The sequence below is a fragment of the Salvia splendens genome, chromosome 11, assembly GCF_004379255.2.
Source record: "Salvia splendens isolate huo1 chromosome 11, SspV2, whole genome shotgun sequence".
Lineage (NCBI taxonomy): Eukaryota > Viridiplantae > Streptophyta > Magnoliopsida > Lamiales > Lamiaceae > Salvia > Salvia splendens.
In genome coordinates this window covers 4,997,230-5,021,236 of record NC_056042.1, presented here as the reverse complement: position 1 = coordinate 5,021,236, position 24,007 = coordinate 4,997,230, and the positions used below count along the sequence as shown (strand labels likewise).

The 24,007-nt window shown below is 39.2% G+C and overlaps 3 protein-coding genes and 2 pseudogenes across 3 annotated transcripts; 4 read left to right on the top strand and 1 right to left on the bottom strand.

The window, feature by feature from the left end:
• Positions 1–943: 943 nt before the first annotated feature.
• LOC121756524 (GPI-anchored protein LLG1-like) lies at positions 944–3,242 on the top strand. The gene is made up of 3 exons (XM_042152088.1): positions 944–1,286; positions 1,374–1,430; positions 2,768–3,242. Exons 1-3 carry the CDS (start codon positions 1,196–1,198, stop codon positions 3,130–3,132), a joined length of 513 nt encoding a protein of 170 aa, XP_042008022.1. The 5' UTR covers positions 944–1,195; the 3' UTR covers positions 3,133–3,242.
• Positions 3,243–3,450: 208 nt separating this feature from the next.
• LOC121756486 (uncharacterized WD repeat-containing protein C2A9.03-like) lies at positions 3,451–7,557 on the top strand. The gene is made up of 9 exons (XM_042152042.1): positions 3,451–3,882; positions 4,271–4,438; positions 4,529–4,615; positions 5,175–5,309; positions 5,436–5,546; positions 5,957–6,048; positions 6,181–6,286; positions 6,652–6,738; positions 6,833–7,557. The coding sequence occupies exons 1-9, from the start codon at positions 3,742–3,744 to the stop codon at positions 7,244–7,246; spliced, it is 1,341 nt and encodes a 446-aa protein (XP_042007976.1). The 5' UTR covers positions 3,451–3,741; the 3' UTR covers positions 7,247–7,557.
• Positions 7,558–8,290: 733 nt separating this feature from the next.
• Positions 8,291–8,946, top strand: LOC121753971 (photosystem I reaction center subunit V, chloroplastic-like). Its single transcript, XM_042149284.1, has one exon. It carries the CDS (start codon positions 8,378–8,380, stop codon positions 8,813–8,815), a length of 438 nt encoding a protein of 145 aa, XP_042005218.1. The 5' UTR covers positions 8,291–8,377; the 3' UTR covers positions 8,816–8,946.
• Positions 8,947–15,526: 6,580 nt separating this feature from the next.
• On the top strand, positions 15,527–19,499 carry LOC121753806 (annotated as a pseudogene).
• Positions 19,500–21,328: 1,829 nt separating this feature from the next.
• LOC121753761 lies at positions 21,329–23,384 on the bottom strand (annotated as a pseudogene).
• Between the last annotated feature and the right edge of the window lie 623 nt (positions 23,385–24,007).

Genomic DNA, 24,007 nt, shown 5'->3' with positions numbered 1-24,007 from the left:
ATTTTTCATATTAGATCATTCCACGAGTAAGAAATTAAGAAATTTGCACGTAATATAACAAAGATTAATCGTCTGATTACCATTTACAAAAAAAATCTAGTAGAAACATATTCGCGGTTCATTACAAATAAATAAATTAATTCTGTGTCTGATTGAGTAAATCTAGTTAATTTTATCCATTTAGAATTAAAATATGATCTCATTCGTTGATTTCAGCAAAAACATTTAACTTAGGACATGATATAATTTATTGAAGCCCCAATTAAACTAATCAGCCGATAAGTTACAATTAATGAAATGAATTCAACTATTTAAAATTTAAAACAGCCAGATTTGCAACGATAGAATCATTAATTAACGACATTAATATTTACATGTAATGATTTACAACTTAAATACAACTGTTTAAAAACTCATTTTCGAGAGTCAAGCTCAACATTGATGGTTCGTTCATTCACCATTGCATCGGGGCACGTGATCAAACAACATACTCAATGGTTCTTTTACAGCTACATTTAGCTTTGACGTGAAGCTCTCAGTTCTAAGTCAATGTTTATTGCTATCTACATAGCATGCATGCCACACATTTCGATTGGATTGGACGGTTGGACGCAACAATCGAAGCATGGCTAGGGTACTCTTCGTCATATGATGACAGACATTCGCTTACTCTCGCAACGTATTATGACTAGAGTAGAGTCACTAGATCATGTTTGTCGTGGAGGTAACCGTGAAGTGGATTTCCGGCATACAGATTTCGTAAAAATTTTGGATCAGATAAGATCGAGCAAAAATCCAAACTGAAATTTGAATAGCTGCTCAAAATCCTAATTTCTTATAGTACTAAAACATATAGTTGGTGTAGACACGGAAACGCAGGAAAATGATATCGCGTTATTATCTGGCAGTGGGCTGTCTTTCATTTATTCCAACCATTACCATTTAAATAATTTAAATAAATTGTCCATCTCTCTTCATCAGTTACCTATCCAAACCCAAAAGCTAAATCCGTTGATCTTGATCAGTTACTATCTCTTAGCGCATTTATTGCATTTACCGGAAATCTAGAGAGAGAAACGGATCTGCAACGGAACCACCGTTTCGACCTCAAACACTTTTTTTTGCGACAGTTTCAGGTTACTCAAATTGATTTAATTGGATCGGCATACCAAACGGAGTCATCTATACCACAACCATGCTGAATTCAACTCACACAAAGCTCTGTTTCGTTCTGCTTGTCTGTCTCTCGCTCTCTACCTCTCTCAGCGCTTCCACTTTCATTTCAGGTTTGTTTTTCGAATTCTCTGTTTAATTTTTGGCTGAAATGGTGTACCTTCCTGATTGTTGATCTTATTTTGTTTTAACCGACGCAGACGCTGTATTTGGATCTTCAGTTTTGAGTGAGAGAAGGCTCCTTCAAGCTAAGATATGTAGGTTTTATTTTTCTCTCTCTTATCCTTAATTTTTCCTTTTTTTTTGGATTTTGTTTTTTATGACGAATCTGTTGGTTATTTAAATCGAATTATGGAAAAATTCAGATTGCAATCAATACTTCATTTGCTGATGCCTTTGAAAATTTCAACGTTTTAGCTTGTTTCTTAATAAGTAAATATGCTTTCACTTTCCAGCACGAATAGGTTATAGAAATTGTGAATAATTCTTCAAGAATAAAATTGGGGTGAAGGAAGTTATTTCTTGCCCTAATTCACCGAATTGGCGATTTATTTGCGCCAAATTTGATGAGAGAGGAAAATGTGAGTGGCATGGAGTGTTTGGTCCTTCAAATAGAAACCAGAATCTGGGAAACAACCTTGAGAATGTGATCTGGTGAAATAAATGGCTGGAAATCAAGCATAAGTAGCAATATGAAATTTGAGAGGTTTAGTTTGTGTTTTGTAACCATCTCCAATCATACACCAAAACTCATTTTTGGTGTAGAAAACTTTTCCAACCATACACCAAACCACAAAATTTTGTGAGACATATACTAAAAAATGATGTAAAATTTGAATTTGGTGTCAATGGTTGGAGGAAAACTACTTTTTAGTGGGACATATACTGAGAAATGGGTTTGAGTTTGTTGTAAATGGTTGAAGATAGAGAAACAAAAATTAGGTTGAAAAGTTAGAAACAAGCAGAGTTTGGTTCTCATTCGTGTAGTTTGAGTGGCTAACGTTTTGTCCCCGTTAGAAATAACACATGGAAATTTAAACTAGGATAGGTTTGGATGTTGTCAATGTTTTCCTCGTTCTCTAGCTGGGTTATTTTGAAGTGAGTACTAAAATAAACTTGAGCTGAGTTTCTTTGATCTTCTTTTATCTGTTGGATAATGTCAAGGTTAGGGGAGAAAGGGGTTTTATCCAAATGCCACTTCATTGAAATGATGCTAAATTGCTTTATAGGTCACTTGGTATCATTTTGATGTTTGTTTGGCAAACATCAAGTAATTGATATAAATTGTGTTCCAATTTCAACTTCTTTATATGGTATGTCAAAGAAATCAATCAAAATTAAAACTCTGGTACGTGTTACATGTGCAATGTTGTGTTTGTGTTTGTTGTGTGCACGTGCACGTGCAGTGTGTGTTGTGTGCGCTGTGATCAACATAATCCCAACGTCGATCTATGTAAGTAACTTAGTAAAGTGATATGGAATATGCACATCTACTCTGTTTCACAAGAAGGGTGTTTTCCTTGATATTGTATCGAATAATTTTGCGTAACTAAAATTGATTTTGAGCTGATGGTTAATCAATCTGTTGTGGCAGCATGCCCTGTGAACTTCGAGTTTCAGAACTACACTATCATCACCAGCAAATGCAAGGGGCCTGAATACCCACCAAGCTTGTGCTGCCCTGCTTTGAAGGAGTTCGCCTGTCCATTTGCGGCCGAGTTGAATGACTTGTCCAATGACTGTGCTTCAACCATGTTCAGCTATATCAACCTCTCCGGGAAGTATCCACCGGGCCTATTTGCCAGTGAGTGCCGTGAGGGCAAGCTTGGCCTCGAGTGCGACGCACCAGCTCCGGGATCTGCACAAGAGAAAGCTAATGTTAACAGTGGAGTTCAGATCGAATACAAGTTGCTGCCGGTGACGGCCTTCCTCCTCGTTCTTTCGCTTCTATTTGTTTGAGGGTTTGCACGGCAACTCTGTATTCTTTTGTTATAACTATTGTGATATTCAAATTACTCCTAGTGTTAAAAAGGAGGTATATTTATACTAATATTTTTGTATTTCACTAATTTTGATTTTATATCATATACTCCTATTCAATTTGATTTGCAAAAGTAAGTTGATTAAATAGCAATGATTGCATATAATCATAGCTAATTCAAGTGAAATTGGCCACACCCGCAACGCGTCATGCGGGTGGCCCGTGTTACGTACTGCTGGTACGAGACAGCGGCGTGACTCGTTGCGGGCGCACTTATGACAACCATCTGTTTCCTAAATGATATCAGAAGCTGCACGGTTCTATAAAACCTGTTTATATTGATCCGTTCTTTCCTACGTGACCTTATGCACAAGATAAGGTGGAATGTGTAGCGACTCTTTTCTTAAGTAACATTTATTGCAACCTATCATTTTTTACAAATTTTGACTTGATCTTCATGATGTATCATAAAACGCAACATACCATTTAACTCGATCCTTATAGGTGTCTTGATATTTGTGACTAAGTAAATGCTAATTATATGTAGCCATTGAGCAGTTTCGTTGATTGTTCTTTCTACGTAGATCATGTCCAATCAACAAGGAAATGAAGCTGAAGAAATGGAAGAGGAATATGAGATGGAAGATGCAGATGACGATATGGATGATGAGTTCCACGCAGGAGATGCCGGTGGCTCAGATTCTGATATGGACGAATATGAATACTTGGTTCGATCATGCTTTTTAACTTGCAAATTGAACTGTTAGTGGCTGCTTTTTTTTCAACTTATCTTAATGTTAAAAAATGAAATTTATATATTAAAGTTTTCATCCTCCCTACTGAAGCTTCTGGATGAGATGTTCATATTGCATGATTGTGTTCAAACGTCACTGCCAGCCATATATAAATAATTAAAGTGTGTGGCTCTGCTGAAATGTTAACCAGTTTGCACATGAGAAGCGTGATATTATCTAAAAATCAAAATTTACCTATTTGCCGTAGAATCTTTTAAATGAGCTACCCATTTAGCATTGATCTGATACTCTCGCTTGTTTTACTTTATTGACATCAGATTTAATCTATATGAATTGCTGAACATCACCTCTCTCCTCGCAGAATAATAGAATGCAAGACACAACTGCGGCTCAAGCTAGAAAGGGCAGAGATATCCAAGGGATTCCCTGGGAGCGGCTGCACGTAACAAGAGAGAAATATAGGCAGACTAGACTAGAACAATACAAGAATTACGAAAACATTCCTAAATCTGGAGAGGGATCAGAAAAGGTAGATTCTTTATTTTGTTGCTTTATTTAATCTGTTCTTGGTTGGTTCGGCTTTGCAATTCAATTTATTTCCTTTTCCGGTTTCAAATAGGATTGCAAATCTACTGAAAAAGGAGGTCCGTACTATGTGTTCAGACGAAATTCAAGATCTGCAAAATCTACAATTTTACATTTTCAGGTATTTGAAATAGTTTGCCGAGGATATTTGCTTTATCGATTCATTTTAAGTGCTTAAATGCCTTTTTTTATGAATCTGTACGATGTATTTAAGTAATCAGTGCGTAAACAAAGTGTCTCAGAGTACAATGCTTGAGCGATTTTCCGTATCTCATCGAATAATAATCCTCCTTGTCTAAGATTCTCTGGGGAGCATATCTTCCCATATTATTTTAGTTATTTGGAAAATTATTTAATTGTTCTTTTTTGCGGTCTTAAGTAGAGGCCTTAAGAGCTTGCCTGAATAATGTGTAATGCATAATACTTTCTGCTTCATTGCTGAATATTTTTTGTAAATTCACTGGTCTGGTGGGATAGCTCGAAAACCAGAGGGTTTAGGGTTAGGGGAGCAGTTGGCTCAGTTTGAGTAGCCCTAAATCCTGAATGGGTGGTTTGAGTATCGTCCCTAAACATGTGTGACTTTTTTTCTTCTCTCTTTTCTACCATGACTTATCTTGGCAGTGTTGAAATTGGATTACTATTGCTTACATGTGATTTTTATTTTTTATGTTTTTTTGCAGCTGAGAAATTTGGTATGGGCTACATCAAAACATGATGTCTACTTCCTGTCTCATTTCTCTATCATGCATTGGTCATCGTTATCATGCACCAAATCTGAAGTTCTTAATGTATCAGGACATGTAGCACCTTGTGAGGTAGTATTTCACTTTAGCATCTACTCTCAGTTTTGCTTATAGTGGATGCGTGTGTGTGTGTGTGTATAATATTGTCCTGCAGGTGTTTCAATTTCGAACTCATTTCATTGTTCTTACCTAATGCAGAAACACCCTGGGAGCTTGTTGGAAGGATTTACCCAGACTCAGGTCAGCACGGTAGCAGTGAAAGATAAGTTGCTAGTTGCTGGAGGGTTTCAGGGAGAACTTATCTGCAAGGTGTGCATTCATTACAATATATTTATTTAATGGAGTTGCAGTTTTATTTATTTTTGCTTTGTCCAGCATATTCTTCCCTTATCTTCTGAGGGTAAACTATTTTGCTTGACTGACAGGTGGTGTGGTTTCTGCTGGCAGTTATATTGTTATTGGTTTTAAGTTTTAACTGGAAAAGACATGCTATTTGTAGATTCTTTCAATTCGTTCAATTAATTATCTGGACTTTTACTTACAAATACCTTCAACTCGCCAGTCAGTCATAAATATGCATATAACAGATATAGTCTGTTTACTATGCTTTTCATTCGTGGTATTTGTGATAAATTCTTAATTGACTATTCAGTTTCTCGCACTAAACTAATGGCTATTGCTAGAATATTAGCTATCCATTTCCTCCTGTTTCGTTGCAGAATCTGGATAGGCCTGGAGTTTCATACTGTACTCGGACTACGTATGAAGATAATGCCATCACTAATGCAGTTGAGATATATACGTCTAGCAGGTATCTGCTCTTAACCAATGTTTGTGGATTTTTTGTTTCTCTCTCTACCTATGATCCCTTCTTTTCTTTTTGTACCCTTCTTTTTTCTTTTGCTGGTGATGGACATTCATGAAAGTGTCTTTCTTGTTCCAGTGGGGCAGTGCATTTTGTGGCTTCGAATAATGACAATGGAGTTAGAGACTTTGATATGGAGAAATTTCAACCGTCTAACCATTTTCGATTTACATGGCCAGTCAATGTGAGTCTCTGGCCATCTTATTGTGCATGAACATTCACGTATGTGTGTTGATATCAACCAGTTTATAGATTGACGTTACACACTTGCACGTACACAAAGTTATTTAAGTGTGCTTTTGTGAGTTGGTCACCTGCCTCTATATGTATATTAAAGTAACCCTACTGTGATGGGTATTATTGGAGTACTTGTCTAGGTAGCTAATTGGGTGGGGCCAATTCAAAATTTTATCAACTTTGGGGTGCAAAATCTTGTTGCCTAACCTGAGATTGTCATTTATGCCTACAATTGCATAAGTTATTTTCAAATGCAAGTGCAGTCCTTTAATATTTCGTGATGATGTTAACTTGACTTTACTCTTCATGCAGCATACTTCCCTAAGTCCCGATGGTAAGCTTCTTGCTATTGTTGGTGATGACCCGGAGGGTATGCTAGTGGATTCCAGGACTGGAAAGGTATACGAATCTTTCCTTGCACCACAGAGACTTCGGTGCTAAGTAATGATGTACTCTGACTGCTGGGTTCTTAATCTTGTATCTTTGTTTGCAGGCAATTGCATCTTTTCAGGGTCACTTGGACTACTCATTTGCATCAGCTTGGCACCCTGGAGGATTGACCTTTGCTACCGGGAACCAGGACAAAACCTGCCGCATTTGGGATATCCGGAATCTTTCAGCATCAGTCACTGCCTTGAAGGGAAACCTAGGAGCCATTCGTTCAATCCGCTATACATCAGATGGCAGATTCATGGCTATGGCAGAACCTGCAGATTTCGTCCATGTATTTGATGTCAATAGTGGGTATGAGAAGGAGCAGGAAATCGATTTCTTTGGTGAGATATCCGGTATGTCATTTAGTCCTGATACAGAATCCCTCTTCATTGGAGTGTGGGACCGTACATATGGTAGCCTTCTTGAGTTTGGCAGACAGAGGGAGTACTCATACCTCGACACTATTTTCTGAGCGGGTTTTGTTATGCGAGCGGGACGAAGTTGTATAGTTGTCATGTTGTGCAATGCAATTTATTTTGGTATCCTAGTTTAGAGGTTTGGTCAAGGGATGATCAGATGCTATGAGTGAAGGGGTGTACAGTGAGGATAGATAGTTATGGTGAAATGGTTGTGCATATCCAACTAGGGATATGAGTTTGTGTCATGATTAAATTTTAAAGCAAACAATAGCTGTGGAGGTCAGGAATCTTGTCATATCTGGTTTGTGAAAAATTGGACTTGTTGCCTTTTCTGTTCTTGGACAATTTGAATTTCGTTTTCCAATTTGCTAGAATTTCTTAGCACCATTCTCTTCATTTTTTTGTGGGTTTTGGATAATTTAATGAATGGAAATCAACCAATCTTCCAATCAAGGTCTTTAATACTATAACTGTAATGTAATTGACAAATCTCACTCTGTATGAAGTAAGTATGGTCGACAGCACAAAATCAGGTTCTTTAACATCACAAGGTCTTGCTTTGGTGTTTGGCCAAGGCTCATACATATAACGATGTCTTTGTTACAATGTGCTTGTTAAGGTAATGTGTTTCTCTTTGATGTAAAATATTGAAACATGGAGTACTATACTTATACACATTTTAAAACCTTTTTCACATGTTATGTAGGAGTAGGATTGATATTTTCTTGAGCATAGTGATTTTATACAGGGGTACGATTTCATAAAAAATTTCTCCAAAAATATAAATATAAATATAAATATAAATATAAATATAAATAAAAAGAGATATGGATCGGGATTGAACCCCCGACGTGAGCGAACACGCAACCTTGTGATCTGGAGTCAGACACGCTACCACGGATCCTGGGTGTTAAATTTAGCCTACGAAAATAATAAGTTGTAATAATAAAACAATAAGGAACAAAATGCACCAAATATCTGTGATCCAGACCCAACCAATGAGGCAGCGCCATATCAGCATTCAAAATCTTCGTTTCACAGCTCCAATTCGTTCACCTCCTCACGAAATCCGCTTCTCCTTATAAACCTCATCTTTGATTAATCCAATCCCACCACCACTTCCAATCCAAATCCAAATCCAAATCCAAATCTAAATCCAAATCTCCACCGCAACCACAATCGCAATGGCCTCCGCCTTGTTCTCCGCCCCAACCTTCCAAGGCCTCCGCCCACTGAACAAGGCCACCGACTCCTCTCTCCTCCTCTCCAAGCCCGCCTCCGCCACCTTCCGCCGCAGTGGCGCTGGATTGGCGGTGAAGGCGGAGCTGAACCCGTCGCTGGTGATAAGCCTGAGCACGGGGCTGTCGCTGTTCCTAGGCAGGTTCGTGTTCTTCAACTTCCAGAGGGAGAATGTGGCGAAGCAGGTGCCGGAGCAGAACGGGATCTCGCACTTCGAGGCCGGCGACGTCCGCGCCAAGGAGTACGTCAGCCTCCTCAAATCGAACGATCCTGTTGGATTCAACATCGTCGACGTGCTGGCGTGGGGATCCATCGGCCACATCGTCGCTTACTACGTTCTCGCCACCTCTAGCAATGGCTACGACCCCAGCTTCTTCGGTTGAATTTGAATTTGAATGTCAAACCCTAGCTATATCTACTGTGTGTATACATTCTGATTTACTTTTACTCAATCTGTCGTCTTGTCTTTTCTTCTTCCATTCATCTACTGAAACTCTCTTTTTTGATTGCTTAATCCATCTGTGAAACAATCTAAATCACGTAAATAACTAGGCTTTCTATTATCAATGCTAAGTAGTAGTAGTAGTAGTGCTCGGAGCCGTTGCAACTCTTCCCTTCTTCTTACCCACTTTTGTCATTATAGGCTGATGATGAGAAAAGTGCAAATTCTCCTCCATCACCGACTTTTCTAGAATCCCCAATGTCCTCGTACTTGAACAACTTTCCTTCATCACCGAAGAAAGCTCGTTATACTTTGTGGCCACCTTTTGATCTTTTGCTTACCGAATCTTCCTTCACTGGCCATCTTCTTCCGCTTTCCTTCGCCACCTTCTTCCTTGTTTCCAAAGTCCAAACAACTTGATGATGCTTCTTTGTTGGAGACTTCAACATTCACTTGGAAACTGTGTATGCATTTTTACATGTATAATTAGAATTATACACTATTTAATTTTCTGCACTTAGCTCCACCACCCCAAAAACCACATTTCAACCCCAAACGTGGTACAATCACTGGCGGAAACTGGACTTCAATTCTTGGGGGCCCAATTTACTAGTATTAACTATAATAGAGTATTTTTCGATATTTATCCTCGCCGTAAGTAGTTGTATACGGGTGATAGGAAGTTATAAGATATATAGATGAATAATGAGTACGAATAATAAAACTATAAAAGTTGCCCGATGACATTTGAGATTGGGGCAGCATCCTCGGAATTTGGGACATCGACTGGGAAAATTGCGTACTCCCGCCGATGGGAAAATGCGGCGCCAGTGACTCGCTCGAGGCGGGAGAATCGCTATCGTGGTGCTCCATTGATGATTCGAAAGAAAGGTATTTAGAGAGAGATATTCGTTAAAACAAGTGGTGCGAATAAAATGAAGTTCAACGGGATGTATTTATAGAAAATAAAAAAAACATTTAATGCAATACACGGGAATTCCGTGCGGAATTCCGTGACAGTCAACGCAATGGCGGACGTCAGGACGGAATTCCGTGCGGAATTCCGCTAAACTCCGCAGAACTGCGACGTCCACCTCGGAATTCCGTATCCGCGCCCAGTATGCACAATGGCGGACGTCAACCACCGAATTTCCGCACGCCGGTGGGAATTCCGCCCCGACGGGCGCCATTGCGGATGCTCTAAGTTAAAACTAAAAGTTTGTGTATATTTAATAAAATGAGAAGTATTGTTCACTAGATTTTATATGTGTGTTATTTTTTAAGTTAAATAAAAAAATAATAAAGTAAGAGAGAAAAAAAATAGTATAATGTTGTTTTTATTTTAATGAGAAATAAATAAGAGAGATTTTTTTTATTGCAATAAGTTAAAACTAAAAGCTTGTATATTGGTAAAGATGAGAAGTATTAATAAAATATAAATTTCACAGACTAAAACACCTACTTTGCGTATTGTGATAATGGAAGCACAAACCTAACCTGACTCCTGACCTCTCCAAACGGAGACCATGGAGTCAGCCACTTAAGCTGATGAAGAATTATATTCATGAAACTAATAGGAGTAGTATATAGTATATAGTACTCCCTCCGTTCTATAGTAATAGAAGCGCTTTTTTCGGCACGGAGATTAAAAAAATTGGGTTAGGTGAGTTAAGTACAAGGAGAATAAAATGAAAAATAAAAAAGGTAGAGAGATGAAGAGAGAAAAAAAGTAAGAGAGAATAAAGTAGGTGTGGAAAAATATGTTGACTTTTACTAAAAAGGAAAATGACTCTATTACTATGGAACGTACCAAAATGTCAAAATGATTCTATTACTGTGGAACGGAGAGCGTAATAGTTACGAAAGTTGGGGGTTCCATGGGATCCCCAGGCCCCATTGTAGGTCCGACACTGGCTACAATGGAGTGGCTGGACACATCGGTGCCATACTGGTTACGGGCACCATGGTCGCCCCCTCAATGCATCAACACCGCACCGCATTGCTAATTTGAGCGATCGATGTCATTCACAGCCGCGATGTTGATGCCCTAAAATTAAACTTTTAGAAAATTCAAATTAAGATAGTCATATGACATTTGGAACCGATATACGTTTTACTTGTAAAATAGTGGTATAATAGTAAAATATTAGGTCGTTACGAATGCATTCCCAATTAAGTTGTACATTTACTTTATTGATGCAAATAAATTTTTTTCTCGCTAATTATAACTACTTTATACAACCCGTGACTCCAATTTGAAGCAATCTAACAGACAAACACACCTTTCATTTGAGAAAATTATTGTATAACATGATTATTTTGTCTTTTCTTTTTCATGAAACAAATGGTGAAATGGCTTTGAAAACACTCAAACAAACGTATTTTATGCATAAATTGGTACATCAGATTGTCGACGAGTACTTATATACCGATATTTAAATTCGATAGTTTATTTATAACCTCCCTCGATCTTACACAGACTCCACAAGAGCTTCTCAGATGCGTTAAATCCACGGTATTCCTTTTACTTTTCTTTCTTCACCACACATTATAAATATATACTCCATTTATTCATTTTTTTATCTTTAAATCGATTTGGACAACACTTATGCCTTGAAAGTCTACACGTAAGAATATATAGCAAAAAAATTTAGCGGAAACAACTCAGTTATTAACCACAAATTTCAGGGAATAAGCCATTTACGGATATAAACATGGATGAGATGAAAAACAAATTAGATCTTACTCTCTTGCGGCCGTCCCAACGGACGTTCGACCTGCGTGCCAGAAGTCCGCGCGGGACATCCGCCATTAGGGCATCCACAATGGGGCGCCCGAAGGAGCGCCCGATGCGTGCCATCGTACTCGGGCGCGCCATCGGGCACCATTGTGGGTTCCCGGACGATGCGACGCCCTAAGCCCATTGTGGGCGACGCGGACGATGGCGCGCCCAATGGCACGCGTTTTTGATTTTTTTTAATGCTAAATTCGAAACTCACATTTAAATACCCCTACCCCACCTTCATTTGTAAATTTTGTTTAAATACCCTCTACCCCAACTTGAATCGTGTAACTTTTGTTAATCAATGCAGTCTTCGCCGGTTTTTATTTAATCGTTGTGTTTTTTAATTAGTTTGCATTATATATTTGAAAAACATTTAAATTAATTAACTAAACAATAGTAAAACCTATAGGGTGCGCTTTAGGGCGTCCCATAGGGCGCCCCACTGCAGGTGGAAGAGTAGGAGGATAAAAAAAGATGACGTGGCGGTGCATAGGGCGCGCCTTAGGGCGCCCCATTGCTAATGCCCTTAGGCAGCAGGGAGGAGAACGTGGACGTGCGTTGCGGACACCGGAGTTCAGCGGCATTCCGGGGACGTCCGCCATTGCGGTGCCAAGAAGGACGTCCCGATTTTTAATTTTTAAAAAAACTCTATATATGGCTCGTTGAACTTCATTTCATTCGCACCACTTGTTTTAACGAATTTCTTTCTCTCTACTCTCAAATTTTTTGAAGATAAATGGAGCACCACGATAGTGATTCCCCCGCCACGAGCGAGTCACAAACGTCGACTTTTCCCGTTAGAGTTGAGGGAAATGCCGGCGGAAGTGCACCGATGTCCGGGGTGATGCCCGGAATGGCGACGATGATGCCCCAACCCCAAATGGCGGGGATGATGCCCGGGTACTACACTATGTACCCCCTTTGGTGTGGGATGATGCCCCAAATGCCCGGGATGAGTGCCGTGATGACGGGGAGGATGCCCCAAATGCCCGGGATGATGATGCCCGGGATGATGCAGGGCATGCCTGCCGCTGCGGGGGGAGCAGGCAGGGGGGTCCCCTAATTACCTTGGGACAATGTCTATCGCCCCTACATGGATTTATTGTCTAGTGATTCCCCCCCAGAGTACTCCTTTGGAGACTCAGTTCACCGGCATTGAGACTTTTCTCTTTTGAGGAGTTGTGGCTATCTCCGGTCAGGGAGTCTCCCACTGAGATGCCACCGGCGACAGGGAGGACGCCGAAGCAAGGGAGAGGGAAGGGCAAGGGTACTACCTCGTCATCGCGTGCGGGGAACGAGGGTGGGGCGGGGGCTGAGGAGGAAGGGGAGGAAGTCGGCGGGAGAAAGTAGACCATCTGGAGCATAGGGGAGTGCGTCGCGCTAGCGAAGGCCTGGATCAGTGTAGTCGAGGATCCCTACGTCGGGGCTAACCAGCATATCGACAGAATGTGGTGGCGCATTAGCCAAAGCTACCTCCAATTCAAACCTCCATGTGGGAAGCCTCACGATGGAGAGCAATGCCGGAAACAAGGGGAGCGGCTGAGGAGGTAGCTCAACCGATTTGCCGGCATCCACCAAAACAACCTCCGCACGTCAACCAGCGGCATGTTCGCCGATGATGTGAAGCTTCTGTTTCACCAGCAGTTCCCCGACAGTGAATTGGGTTTCGGGGAATTCAAATATTGAGAGGTCTATCTTGCGGTGCAGACTTCCGCCAAGTTTAGTTCGGGTGTTGAAGCTAACTGGCCGAAGCGGACGAAGATCAACGCCTCCGGGGAGTACAGCAGCACCTCGCAATCGTCTTCCCGCCGCCGTCGCTCGGTTAGGCAAAAGACCGCGATGCCGATGGCTAGAGGAAGCGCAAGCGGGTCCCCCGAGGTCCAATCGGCAGCTCCTTCCCAGATCGATCCCGAGCTCCCCTCACTCGCCCGCATACAGCAGCATGAGACCCTGATACACACCATGGAGAAGTGGTATGCAACGACTGACCCCTTATACAAGTTGATGCTGAAGGATGTCATCGACAGTATGCGGTGCGATTTGTGGATGCCATCCCTGCCCGTTAGTGACGCCGGGACCGGCCACAGGCATGACTGGACTGGCGGCGGGGACGACGAGGAGTGAGACTGGGGCCGCATTTGTCGAAGCTTGAGGTTGTTTTTTTTAACTACGGATTTTTTTTAATAATTATATATGTTTTTTGTTTTAAATAAAGTGGTTGCATTTTCTCCATATTCGTGTCGAAATTTTAATTCCGTAAATTGTTTAATTTGTAAATTTTTATTATTGTGGATGTCCGTCGGGATGTCGTTGGGGATGTCCGCCTTGTGCAGTGAGATGTCCTTATGACGTGACATGAGGTGTTTGTGGTAGGGCTGGCAATTTTTGACACGACACGATAACACGACACGAACCGGCACGAAAATAATGGGTTTGGGTCAGAGCTTATTGGGTTCGTGTCCTTATCGGGTCGACCCGTTAAGGACATGAAAATTTCGTGTCGTGTTCGTGTCGGGTTCGTGTTATCCGTTAACAATACGTGTTCGTGTCGTGTTCGTGTTATCCGTTAACAAATAATATTTTAATATTATTAATTCTTATTATTTTCATTTTTAATAGGTTTAACCGTTATCAGGTCGTGTTGTTATCGAGTCGTTATCGTGTCATCTCGTGTACGTGTTGTTATCGTGTCGTGTTGACCCGAATTGGTTCGTGTCGTTAATGGGTTCGTGTCGTGTTCGTGTCGTGTTCGTGTCTGAGGGTTTCGTGTCGTGTTCGTGTTCGTGTTTGAGGTTTTCTTAACGGGTCGTGTTCGTGTTTGTTGTTATCGTGTTCGTGTCGTTATCGTGTCGACACGATAACGACCCGACACGCACGATTTGTCACCCCTAGTTTGTGTTGTTGAAGTCCGTTGGGATGTCCGCCGGGACATCCGTCCCACTGATATGCTCTTAGGGCATCCACACTTATGCCACAACTTTTTAGCTATCATATCAACATTTTTCATTTTAGTTACAACACTTGTAATATAATCCATTTAGTTTCATTTCAGCCTCATTTTAAGTCACAATTCAATTTGAGAATTTTCTTTTTAAAAAAGAAAAACTTCTTCATATTACTTAAAAAATACTCCGTATGGATTAATAACTACAATATAAATAACAATTTCAAAAATGAAATCTAATGAAGTCCTAATTTTTCAAGCTCTACAATCATATTTTCAAGGCAGAGTCACTCGATCGGAAAAGCTGTTTGAGTACTTGGATCCATTTCCAATAAATCTATAGAAAGATAAAAAAAGATTGTGTAAGAAGAGCGAAGTAATTCAAAATAATGAGTAGGAAATGACTATATTCACAGATGAAATTAGAGTATTAAAAGTTACGATAAAAATACGAATGAAATCTACTTGTGCTGGTCAGACGACCGGGCTTTCAGTCGTACGAGGTTGAAATGCCCCCACATTTTTAGTGTTGCAATGCAGCCGTTTGGGACAGCTGCATCATGGATGCTCTTATACATGAGGTTGTATTGCGTTGCGGGTACTCTTATACTTTATAAAACTAACAATAACAAAAAATAAAATGAATGAAATTCATTGAAGGAGTATTTAATATGTAAATAATTAAAAAAAACAAAAAATAAAATGAATGAAATTCTTTGAAGGAGTATTTAATATGTAAATAATTAAAAAAAAATCTACCGGCGTTGAATAATGAAAAGGGGGTTAGAAATGGAAGGGTTTTAGTTTTAGAGGTAGAGTGCAAACACCCAAATGTAATTCAATAGTAGTGTAATAATTATGATCAATCTGTAAGCGTTAACATTAGAAATGATTAAAATGCTATTTATCTGAACCATAATTGTTTGCTCTCCCAAATTAATAAAATGTCAAACGGCCCATCTTCGGAAGCTCCTATGACAATATACAGTTCCTATCCCAAACCCGAAGCTCAATATCAACAGATTATTCAAAATCCTGATTTTTTCCTGGACAAGCTTCGCGCTTTTCACGCCTTCTACGGCACCAACTTCCGGTATCTCTCCTGCTCCACCCCGCTCAATTTCTTTTTGAAGCTGCGATAATGTTCTAGTTACACTTTTTTGAATAGTTTGTTTCGAGCTGCATAATTTGCTTGTGCATGTTGTTTTGGCGGTGTTGGAGTGTTGGTAGACCTGATTTTGAGCTGATTTGTGCTTTTGATTTGATATATTCAACTTTTTTTAGGAGGTAGGATTTAGTAGGGGTTTTTGATTTCTGGTTTTCTTGTTTGAAAAGAGTACTCGCGATGCCCTTTCTCGTGCTGTGGTTAGGAAAAATAATTTGTGGAAGAGTACTAGTATCTTTTAGTAATATTGGAAAAACCTATGTACTGCACCATTGTATTGATAGTTATAGTGACTGCTGATATGTTTATAATCCAATTTACTTTGAGGAACACATTATGTTACCTTTGAGTTTATTTTTACATAGAGAATGAGGTTTTAGAGTAAAAATTTCTTGTTTGGGAGGTATTTCTGTGAAAATGAATTTTGAATTTTAAACTTGCAAGAGAGGTCAGAGGTTATATCATACGATATGATATGCCCTATTGTGATTCAGGGAAATGTTGTACCTATTGTACTATGATTTGCCTCTCTAATGAAATTATGAATTCTGTTTTGGCTATTCATAATTATGCTCCTTTACAGAAAAACATCTTAGGGAAATCTAGATACTCCGCTTATGTATATCTTCATTGCACTCTTTGGCTACTATTTTAACATCTAACTATAGCATGGAAGAAGAAAATAATTTTTAATCCATGAGCAAGTTCATGATGTTGGGAGTATGAAGTTGCTTATGACATAGGATTGGATCAATTGGCAATTGTTCGAACTTTTAGTTCAAGTGAAATTAGTTGTTTCAGTCCCATTCCATGTGAATCAAGTTTCATATCTGAGACTTGTTATGTATTTTGTGTAATGATAGTAGCTATAATTACTGCTTTTAGAGTAGCATAATCTTTTGGTTTCTCACCTGCATATTCCTATTGTATGCATCTGAAACCTGACTTCGTCACAATAGAAAATATGGTGATTCCGTTGACGCAAATTTGGTGATCATTGCAACCACATGCAAAATTGTTGAGAAATCACTCACTATCTTGTGTTAACTTCTGTCCTTCGCTGTTTAGGGTCCCTATTGTGGGAGGAGTTCTTTAGATCTGCATCAACTTTTTATAGAGGTGACCACTCGAGGTGGTATTGAAAAAGTATGCTTTCTTAACTCTTCGAATCATTACTGTCTGTATCTTTTTTATTGTACATTTTAGATTGTAATAAAGGACTGCTTATGGTGCGTTTACCTTTCATAATTAAGATTTTTTCTGTTTGTTGCAATAAATGTTACTGTAATGTTTCAAAGATACCCACCGTTTAAAAGTAACATTATAAATCATGAAAATCATGATATGAGGAGTTATCTTTTTTTGAGTTTTTGTTATAAGAGTTTGAATAGCACTTGACATTAAACTTTCTCTAACTTTTTCTGATTATTTACTCGGGAAAATTCATACAGGTTGGGAATTGGGATCACTTTTTACATATTAAACTTTATATATCATTATTCTATGACTCAATCTGTAGACTTGCCTTTCTTGCTCAGTGAAAGGATAAGGGGACTTGTGACGTTAGCATGTGGGTTTAAATTTTACATCAGATTTTCTGTAGAGTAGATGACTGGTGCTTTTCGGTTGAACAATGAGGATTTGGTGAACCATTAGTGGTTAGCTGATTTTTTGGCAACACTATATTATGAGCAGCAGTGCCAGACTGCCAGCAGATAGTGGTATTTAATGGATGCTCTAAAATAACTTGGCAAAGTTGGCGAGATCATACTGATTGGCTGAAGCTGATTACTAGTTCTACACTTATACTATTTCCATAACTTAAAATTTTATTTTGATGTGTTTGCTAACTATTATATATACATGTGGCAGGTCATAAAAGAACGCAGATGGAAGGAAATCATTGCTGCTTTCAACTTCCCAACTTCTATTACAAGTGCATCATTTGTTTTGCGAAAGTACTATCTCTCGTTGCTTTATCATTTTGAACAGGTTTATTATTTTCAGAAAGAAGAACCAACCGTTATAGCAGCAGGTACCTTCACAACTTGATTATAGTATTATTCTTCTTTGCCTTCGAGTTATTCCTGTGTGTAGCTTTTAATCTGCCCAAAACTGTTAAATAGGTCAAACATTGTCATATGGGGATGATGATGGTGCTGCATCTGAGAAGCTCTCAGGTGGGGATTCAATACAGCTATATATATAGCATTATTGTGGTCTATTTCGTGTTACTTGACTTTCTTATTCTTGAAAATATTAACATGGGATCGCATTATGTGATTAGCAGCAAATTCTAACTTGGGCGATGGAAGCTTAATCTCTGGAACAATAGACGGAAAATTTGACGATGGATATTTAGTTACGATGAAGGTGGGATCTGAAGTTCTGAAAGGCGTCCTTTATCACTCATGTCCGGAACAGGATGCATACCAAAGTCGTAGCACTTCTGACGATCCTGTCCACCTTAGCCGGAGAAAGAATCATACAGCCGTTAAAGACCCAGCCCATCCCAAGCGAAATAGAAGCGGTTACACCTTCTTTTTTGCAGAGCAATACCAGATACTGAGGCCTTCATACCATGGACAAGAAAGAGCTATCAGCAAAAAAATTGGGCATCTATGGAGCAATTTGACGGAGGCTGAAAAACAGGTAAAATAAATGTACTCTTGACAGTTTAGGTAACTTATTTGCTGTATCTTCCGATTTCTGCTTAAAATAGATTATAGCTGCTAATATAGTTGTAAATAGCCAATTCTTGTTTGAGTTACTTTCCTTTGCAAAGCAAGTTTTTGTGTTGCCCTTGGCCCCTTGTTGTGGAAACTGGAAACTGGAAACCTCGAAGATGATAAGGCTTAGGCTTTAATATAGCTACTAGATCTCTGTATATCCAGGGACTAGTGCAATGACTTTCTCAAGTCTTGTCGGTTTAATTCCTCCTTGTCTGTAGTAAGTAATGATATTAATAGGTAAAGGATAGTGAAACAAAGCAGGACCCATATATATTCACTCTTGCTGTCTTGTTTGCACAACCTATTGTCAATTGTAACCCCATCCCCCACCCCCAAAATAAATATTGTACTATTCGCTCTCTCATCTGGCCTTGATAAAACTGCTTTCGAATTGTGCTATTCACTTGACCTGGAACTTCACCGTTGTGTTTTCTGTAGGATGTAAAATGCTTCTTTGATCATTCATAGGAGCTCTCAGTTCCAACTCATACACACACATGCATAGAAAATAGAAATATAGTACTAATCCTGGGACTTATACTCTTGAATCTGAAATGCTGAGATAAAATGACACAATTGTATCTTGCAAATAAGTGCTTAACCCTACGGTGATATCAGGTATACCAGGAGAAGGGTTTACGAGACAAGGAAAGATACAAAGCTGAAATGTTGGAGTACAAATCATCCCAACAAATGCAAGGCTAGCAGGCTTTACTGTTGGTTACTTGGGATGTCTGCATTCGAGGGAATCAATTCTCCAGGTCTTCATTTTCCTCTCTCCCTCCCTCTCTCGTTTGTTATATTGTTTGTAGAGAAATGACTGAGAAGTTGCTGAGATCTTTCTAATTGACAACGAAGAAGAATTCATATGAACAGAATGGGAACTTTTTTCCTCGAGGAATATGGCATACTGTAGTTGGTTGTTGCTAACGTTTAACTATTGACATTCTTAATCTTTCATGATCTTTTCTCTGCGCCTTAAATGAGTATTTCAGATTATGTCAACTGTTCCATGTATTTACATTTAGTCTGTGATTTCTCTGGAAATTAGTCGACATGATGCTTTCGAGACCATTGTTTTCACCCTTGGCCTATAGCTGAATGCAGCAAGTGTGTCAGCTTCCTATTTTATCTTTCCACGATTTTCGCCATTTATTTGAAAACACGTTAGAGCACCCGCAACGCGGGCCGCCCGCGTTCCGCGTTTCGTGCCGGCGGAATGGAACTGGCGCGCGACGCGTTGCGGGGGTGCGTTCCGTCTCCGTGTCGTGCCCATGCCGTCGCGGGTGTCGTCGCCGCGAGACGTGGCACGGCTTGTGTCGCCACGCGCTTCGGCGACGTGGCTCGCCCTGCGTCGTGCGTGACGCCCACTCGCCTGCCCGCGAGTGGGCGTCGTCACGCTGACGCAATGAATTTTTTTTTTTTAAATGAATTTTAAAAAAATATTTTTTATTTATAAAAATTGTTTTTATATTTAAAAACAATTTTTACAAATAAATGAATACTAGAAATTCGTATTAGCCCATATATATTTGATGGGCTTGCGAATTTATGAAACTCATTCTTGGTTGTCTCTATTTTATAGAGACATCCTTGAATGTTTTATGTTCCACTTTCGATGTGGGACAAACTTATTCTTGGTTGTCTCTATAAAATTGTATTTTAAATTATGTCATTTTTTTATTTTTTTAGGATTTTAATTATGTCTTTTTCTATTTTTTTAATTTTAAGTTGTAATGTTATTTTAATTTTAATGAAGTGTGTTTGTTTTAATTGAATTGGGTTGGAAATAAAAATAAAAAATGAAATTGAATTAATAGTAATTTAAGGAACGGTTAAGGAACGGATAAGAAACGGAGGGTTGCATGTTTCGTTCCATAATTAAGGAATGGAGTAAAAAAGTACAGTGGGGCCCGCAAATAGTAGTTTAAGGAACGGTTTAGGAACGGTGGGGGAACAGCGTTGTGGATGGCCTTATAGTTAATGTGACACATCAAATTTCCATTATTTGAAAAAACGTTCAGAGTCCTGGGATCCCACAAGACTTTAAGATACAAGACTTGGTAGGTTTTTTTTCCTTTTAGCATGTGTTTAGGATAGAATTAAATCAAAAATTTGTGTATGTATCATGAGTCATGATCCAGTCTTGTAATTGGTATTTCAATCAGATTTTAAGTTAAATTATAATTGTGATAGGCTTGGCAAGCAAAAAGGAAATTAGAATTTCAATTTCAAATTCCAACAAAAAGAAAATTAAAAGTTAATGTAAATTCAGTTCAATTGTGTTACATATTTAAATCAAATACCTTGGAGTATTGTTTTATGTAAGCAGTCAGGCTTCAACATTTTAAAATTTTAAAGGATTAATGTGTCAATTGACTTTTAGGATAACTTAGGCAATGCCTTATCCAAATACTAGGTCACTCAACCACTTGTCAATGTTTCGAACTTCTCCCAAGTTTAACATTTTCTTTTAGAATATTCGTCTTGCTTGCACCGATTGACCGCTAATTCTCTCAGTTGTTGTAGACAGCCAAAAGTTATACTACATTTTTAGTTGAAATGTGATCAAATATAGGTGTTAAAATGTAGGCAGTAGTAGAGGATGCCGGCAAACCGATTCAACAACTCTCTCTGAAAGCCTTGGCTCTTTTTAATGATCAAGTATTTGGTCGACATAAACTTCACAAATCCACTTCGTAGGTTGCATAAGGACGGACAACTCATCGGAAAAGTTGGATGTCGCCAATGCTTCTTTCGTAGTGAATCAAAAGAATCGACACTGCAGTTTTTTACTATTACTATTTGACATACATCACAAAACTCGCTGAGCATATTAACAAATTCATTCTCATCAACAATCAACAACATCTTCATATCCTGAATTTGTATAAGGGGATAACCTTTATTACATAAAAAGTGAAGAAACAAAAAGAAAGAAAGAAAGGGCTGCAAAATCAGAGGCAATACACATTGAAATTCTTTATAGGAAGAGAGCTTACTCAAGGGATTGATCTGCACAACTACTTCTGGAAGAAAAAGATGTAGCCATCACCAGTAAAAAAAAGGAGGGAAGTCAAGAGCTCTAGAACTAGAACTAGAACTAGAACTAAGTGGGAACAACCTCCACATAATCTCCCGAAAATTGGAGTATAAATACGCCCAAGATGACGAACAACAAAACTAGTTGCATCACGAAACAAGAACCGTACTTAAACGCCCCCTTCTGCAGCTTCAATATTTCGTCCGCACTTGCAATTTCTTCGCAGAAGTTCTCCAACTTGTCAGCCTGTTTCTTAAGCGACACAGCCTTGTGTTCAGCATCTCCGAGCTGGTCGAGTACCTGCGTCTGCACTGAACTCGGAGCCTTTTGTTCTTCTAATACAGTAATTTGATCAACAGCAGCAACCCTCATCTTTTGTACCGTTCTTGATAGTACCAAATACTCTAGTTCAGCTTCAACCTTCTGCTTGAACAGGTCTTCCAGCTCTGATACAACATCATTAATTCCTCTTTGTGATTGCAAAAAGCTTTGTGAGCCCTCGTCCCTTGTTTCTGAAGTTTTGCTCTACATCTAGGAACTCATTGCATAAATCTGAAACAGGACCATCTACTGATACATCATTTCCAATTTCCTTAAACTTAAGCACCTCTGCATCATAATACACCATAACAACTCATCAGAAAAGAACAATAATACGAATCGCACAAAGTTTACCTTTTTTCAACACATATGATTCGAAAAACTTGCAAAAATTAATTATCATTTATCAGGGTGATTGAAAAGAATGCAAACCTGCTTCTAGTGCTTCTTGTGCAGATTGGAGTGTGCGCATAGATTCAGATAGCGGATCCGTATCTCTCATGGGACCATGATTCTCATTTCCTTCTTCAGGTGACAAGTCCTCAAACCTCCCCTCCCACTATCATTGTCATATCCACTTAGACTTCCATCGTTTACTTGCTTCCCAATTCCCTGAACTTCGTCACCATTTTGTCCATCATACTCATTTATACCTTCACTCCGTCTCCCATTATTCAAAGAGAAGGCTCCCTGCATAAACACAAAATTGGAGCTCCGCGAGTCAGATTCCACGCTGGAGTGAGAGTTTTCTTTCTCGTTTTGACCCGTTCTCCCCTAGCCTTCTTGCTGGCCTCAATCCGACCTTTTCCATGCTGGCCATACTGCACAGCATACGTCAAATTCTTCCCATTGTAACTACTTATCTTGCTCTTGTCGCGTGGAAATCCCCAATCACCGGTATCTCATACCTCATCCTTGGAGCACTAGCTGCAGTAGAGGACTTGCTACTCCGATCCTCACTATTCTCAGAATCAGTTCCAGCTGCAAACGATGGACTCAGCCCCAAACTCGACTCATCAAGCAGAGCAGAACCATCGAAATTCCTAACCACAGCATTCGTGGAAGAAACAGAGCCCTCGCTCTTCTGCGCCCGTTTGCTAGGTTAGAAGATACCTCACGAGGAGAGTCCTGCGCCACCACAGCCACAGCATCAGTTCCACTATCCCCATCTCTGTTAGCATCTCTCTTGATCCTCCTCCATTTCTTCAATCCAAACCCTTTCCTCGTAGGAGTCGGAGTCGACACGTCAGGCTTCAGCTCCACATCAGCTCCCTTAAGATTCAACTCATCCCTATCGCTATTTCCCACTCCATGAGAACCATTAGCTTGAACCTTAGATTCACTCGCACTCCCCAGTTTATCCGAAATCAAATCAGTCGCAATTCCCTCATTATCCTCTACTAATTCACGAACCAAAGAATCGTTCTCCATATATAGCAAAATCGCCTAATCACAGCCTGCAAGCATCATCACTCAAGTACGAGACTCCCAAGTGATGATCCAGATCAAGATCGAGAACAACAGACATGATTCCAGCTCACGGGATTATCCAAGACCTCGAATCAATGATTCATTCCCAAACGGAATATTGATTGCAATGATTGACTCAAGCAGAAGTGAATTCCGAAACTAGAAACAAACAATTCATGGGGCGAAAACGAAACTGGAGGAAGGAAAGTGTGATTAACAGCGTACTTGGGTTTGGTCTCCATAAATAAAAAAAAGGTTGAAAATAATTTTTGGGGGAGAAATGGAAACCCTAGATGCGGAGATCGATGGATTTAGATCAGCAAATTTAATCCTCATATTCTTAATAGTAATAAAAAATCAAGAATAAAAAAACAGTTGGAAAATGAATTCGGTGGAATCAACGTGGGCTTGGGCCCACCCCACCTCATGACCTGACTATTTTCTATATTTAATATTAATACATCTGACAGGATCAATATTTTCCAGAGTTACTTTTTATTTTTATTTTATTAATGTAGTACTAGTAATTAATTATTTATGAGGATTCCATCTGAATTCTATTTTACATCAAATATTTAATTGTGTGGCTGGTTTTTGAAATACTAATAATAAATCAAATGACGTGTCTTAATTTTCATTTGTTAGATGATTGGTGTTTAAAATTTTGGTAAAA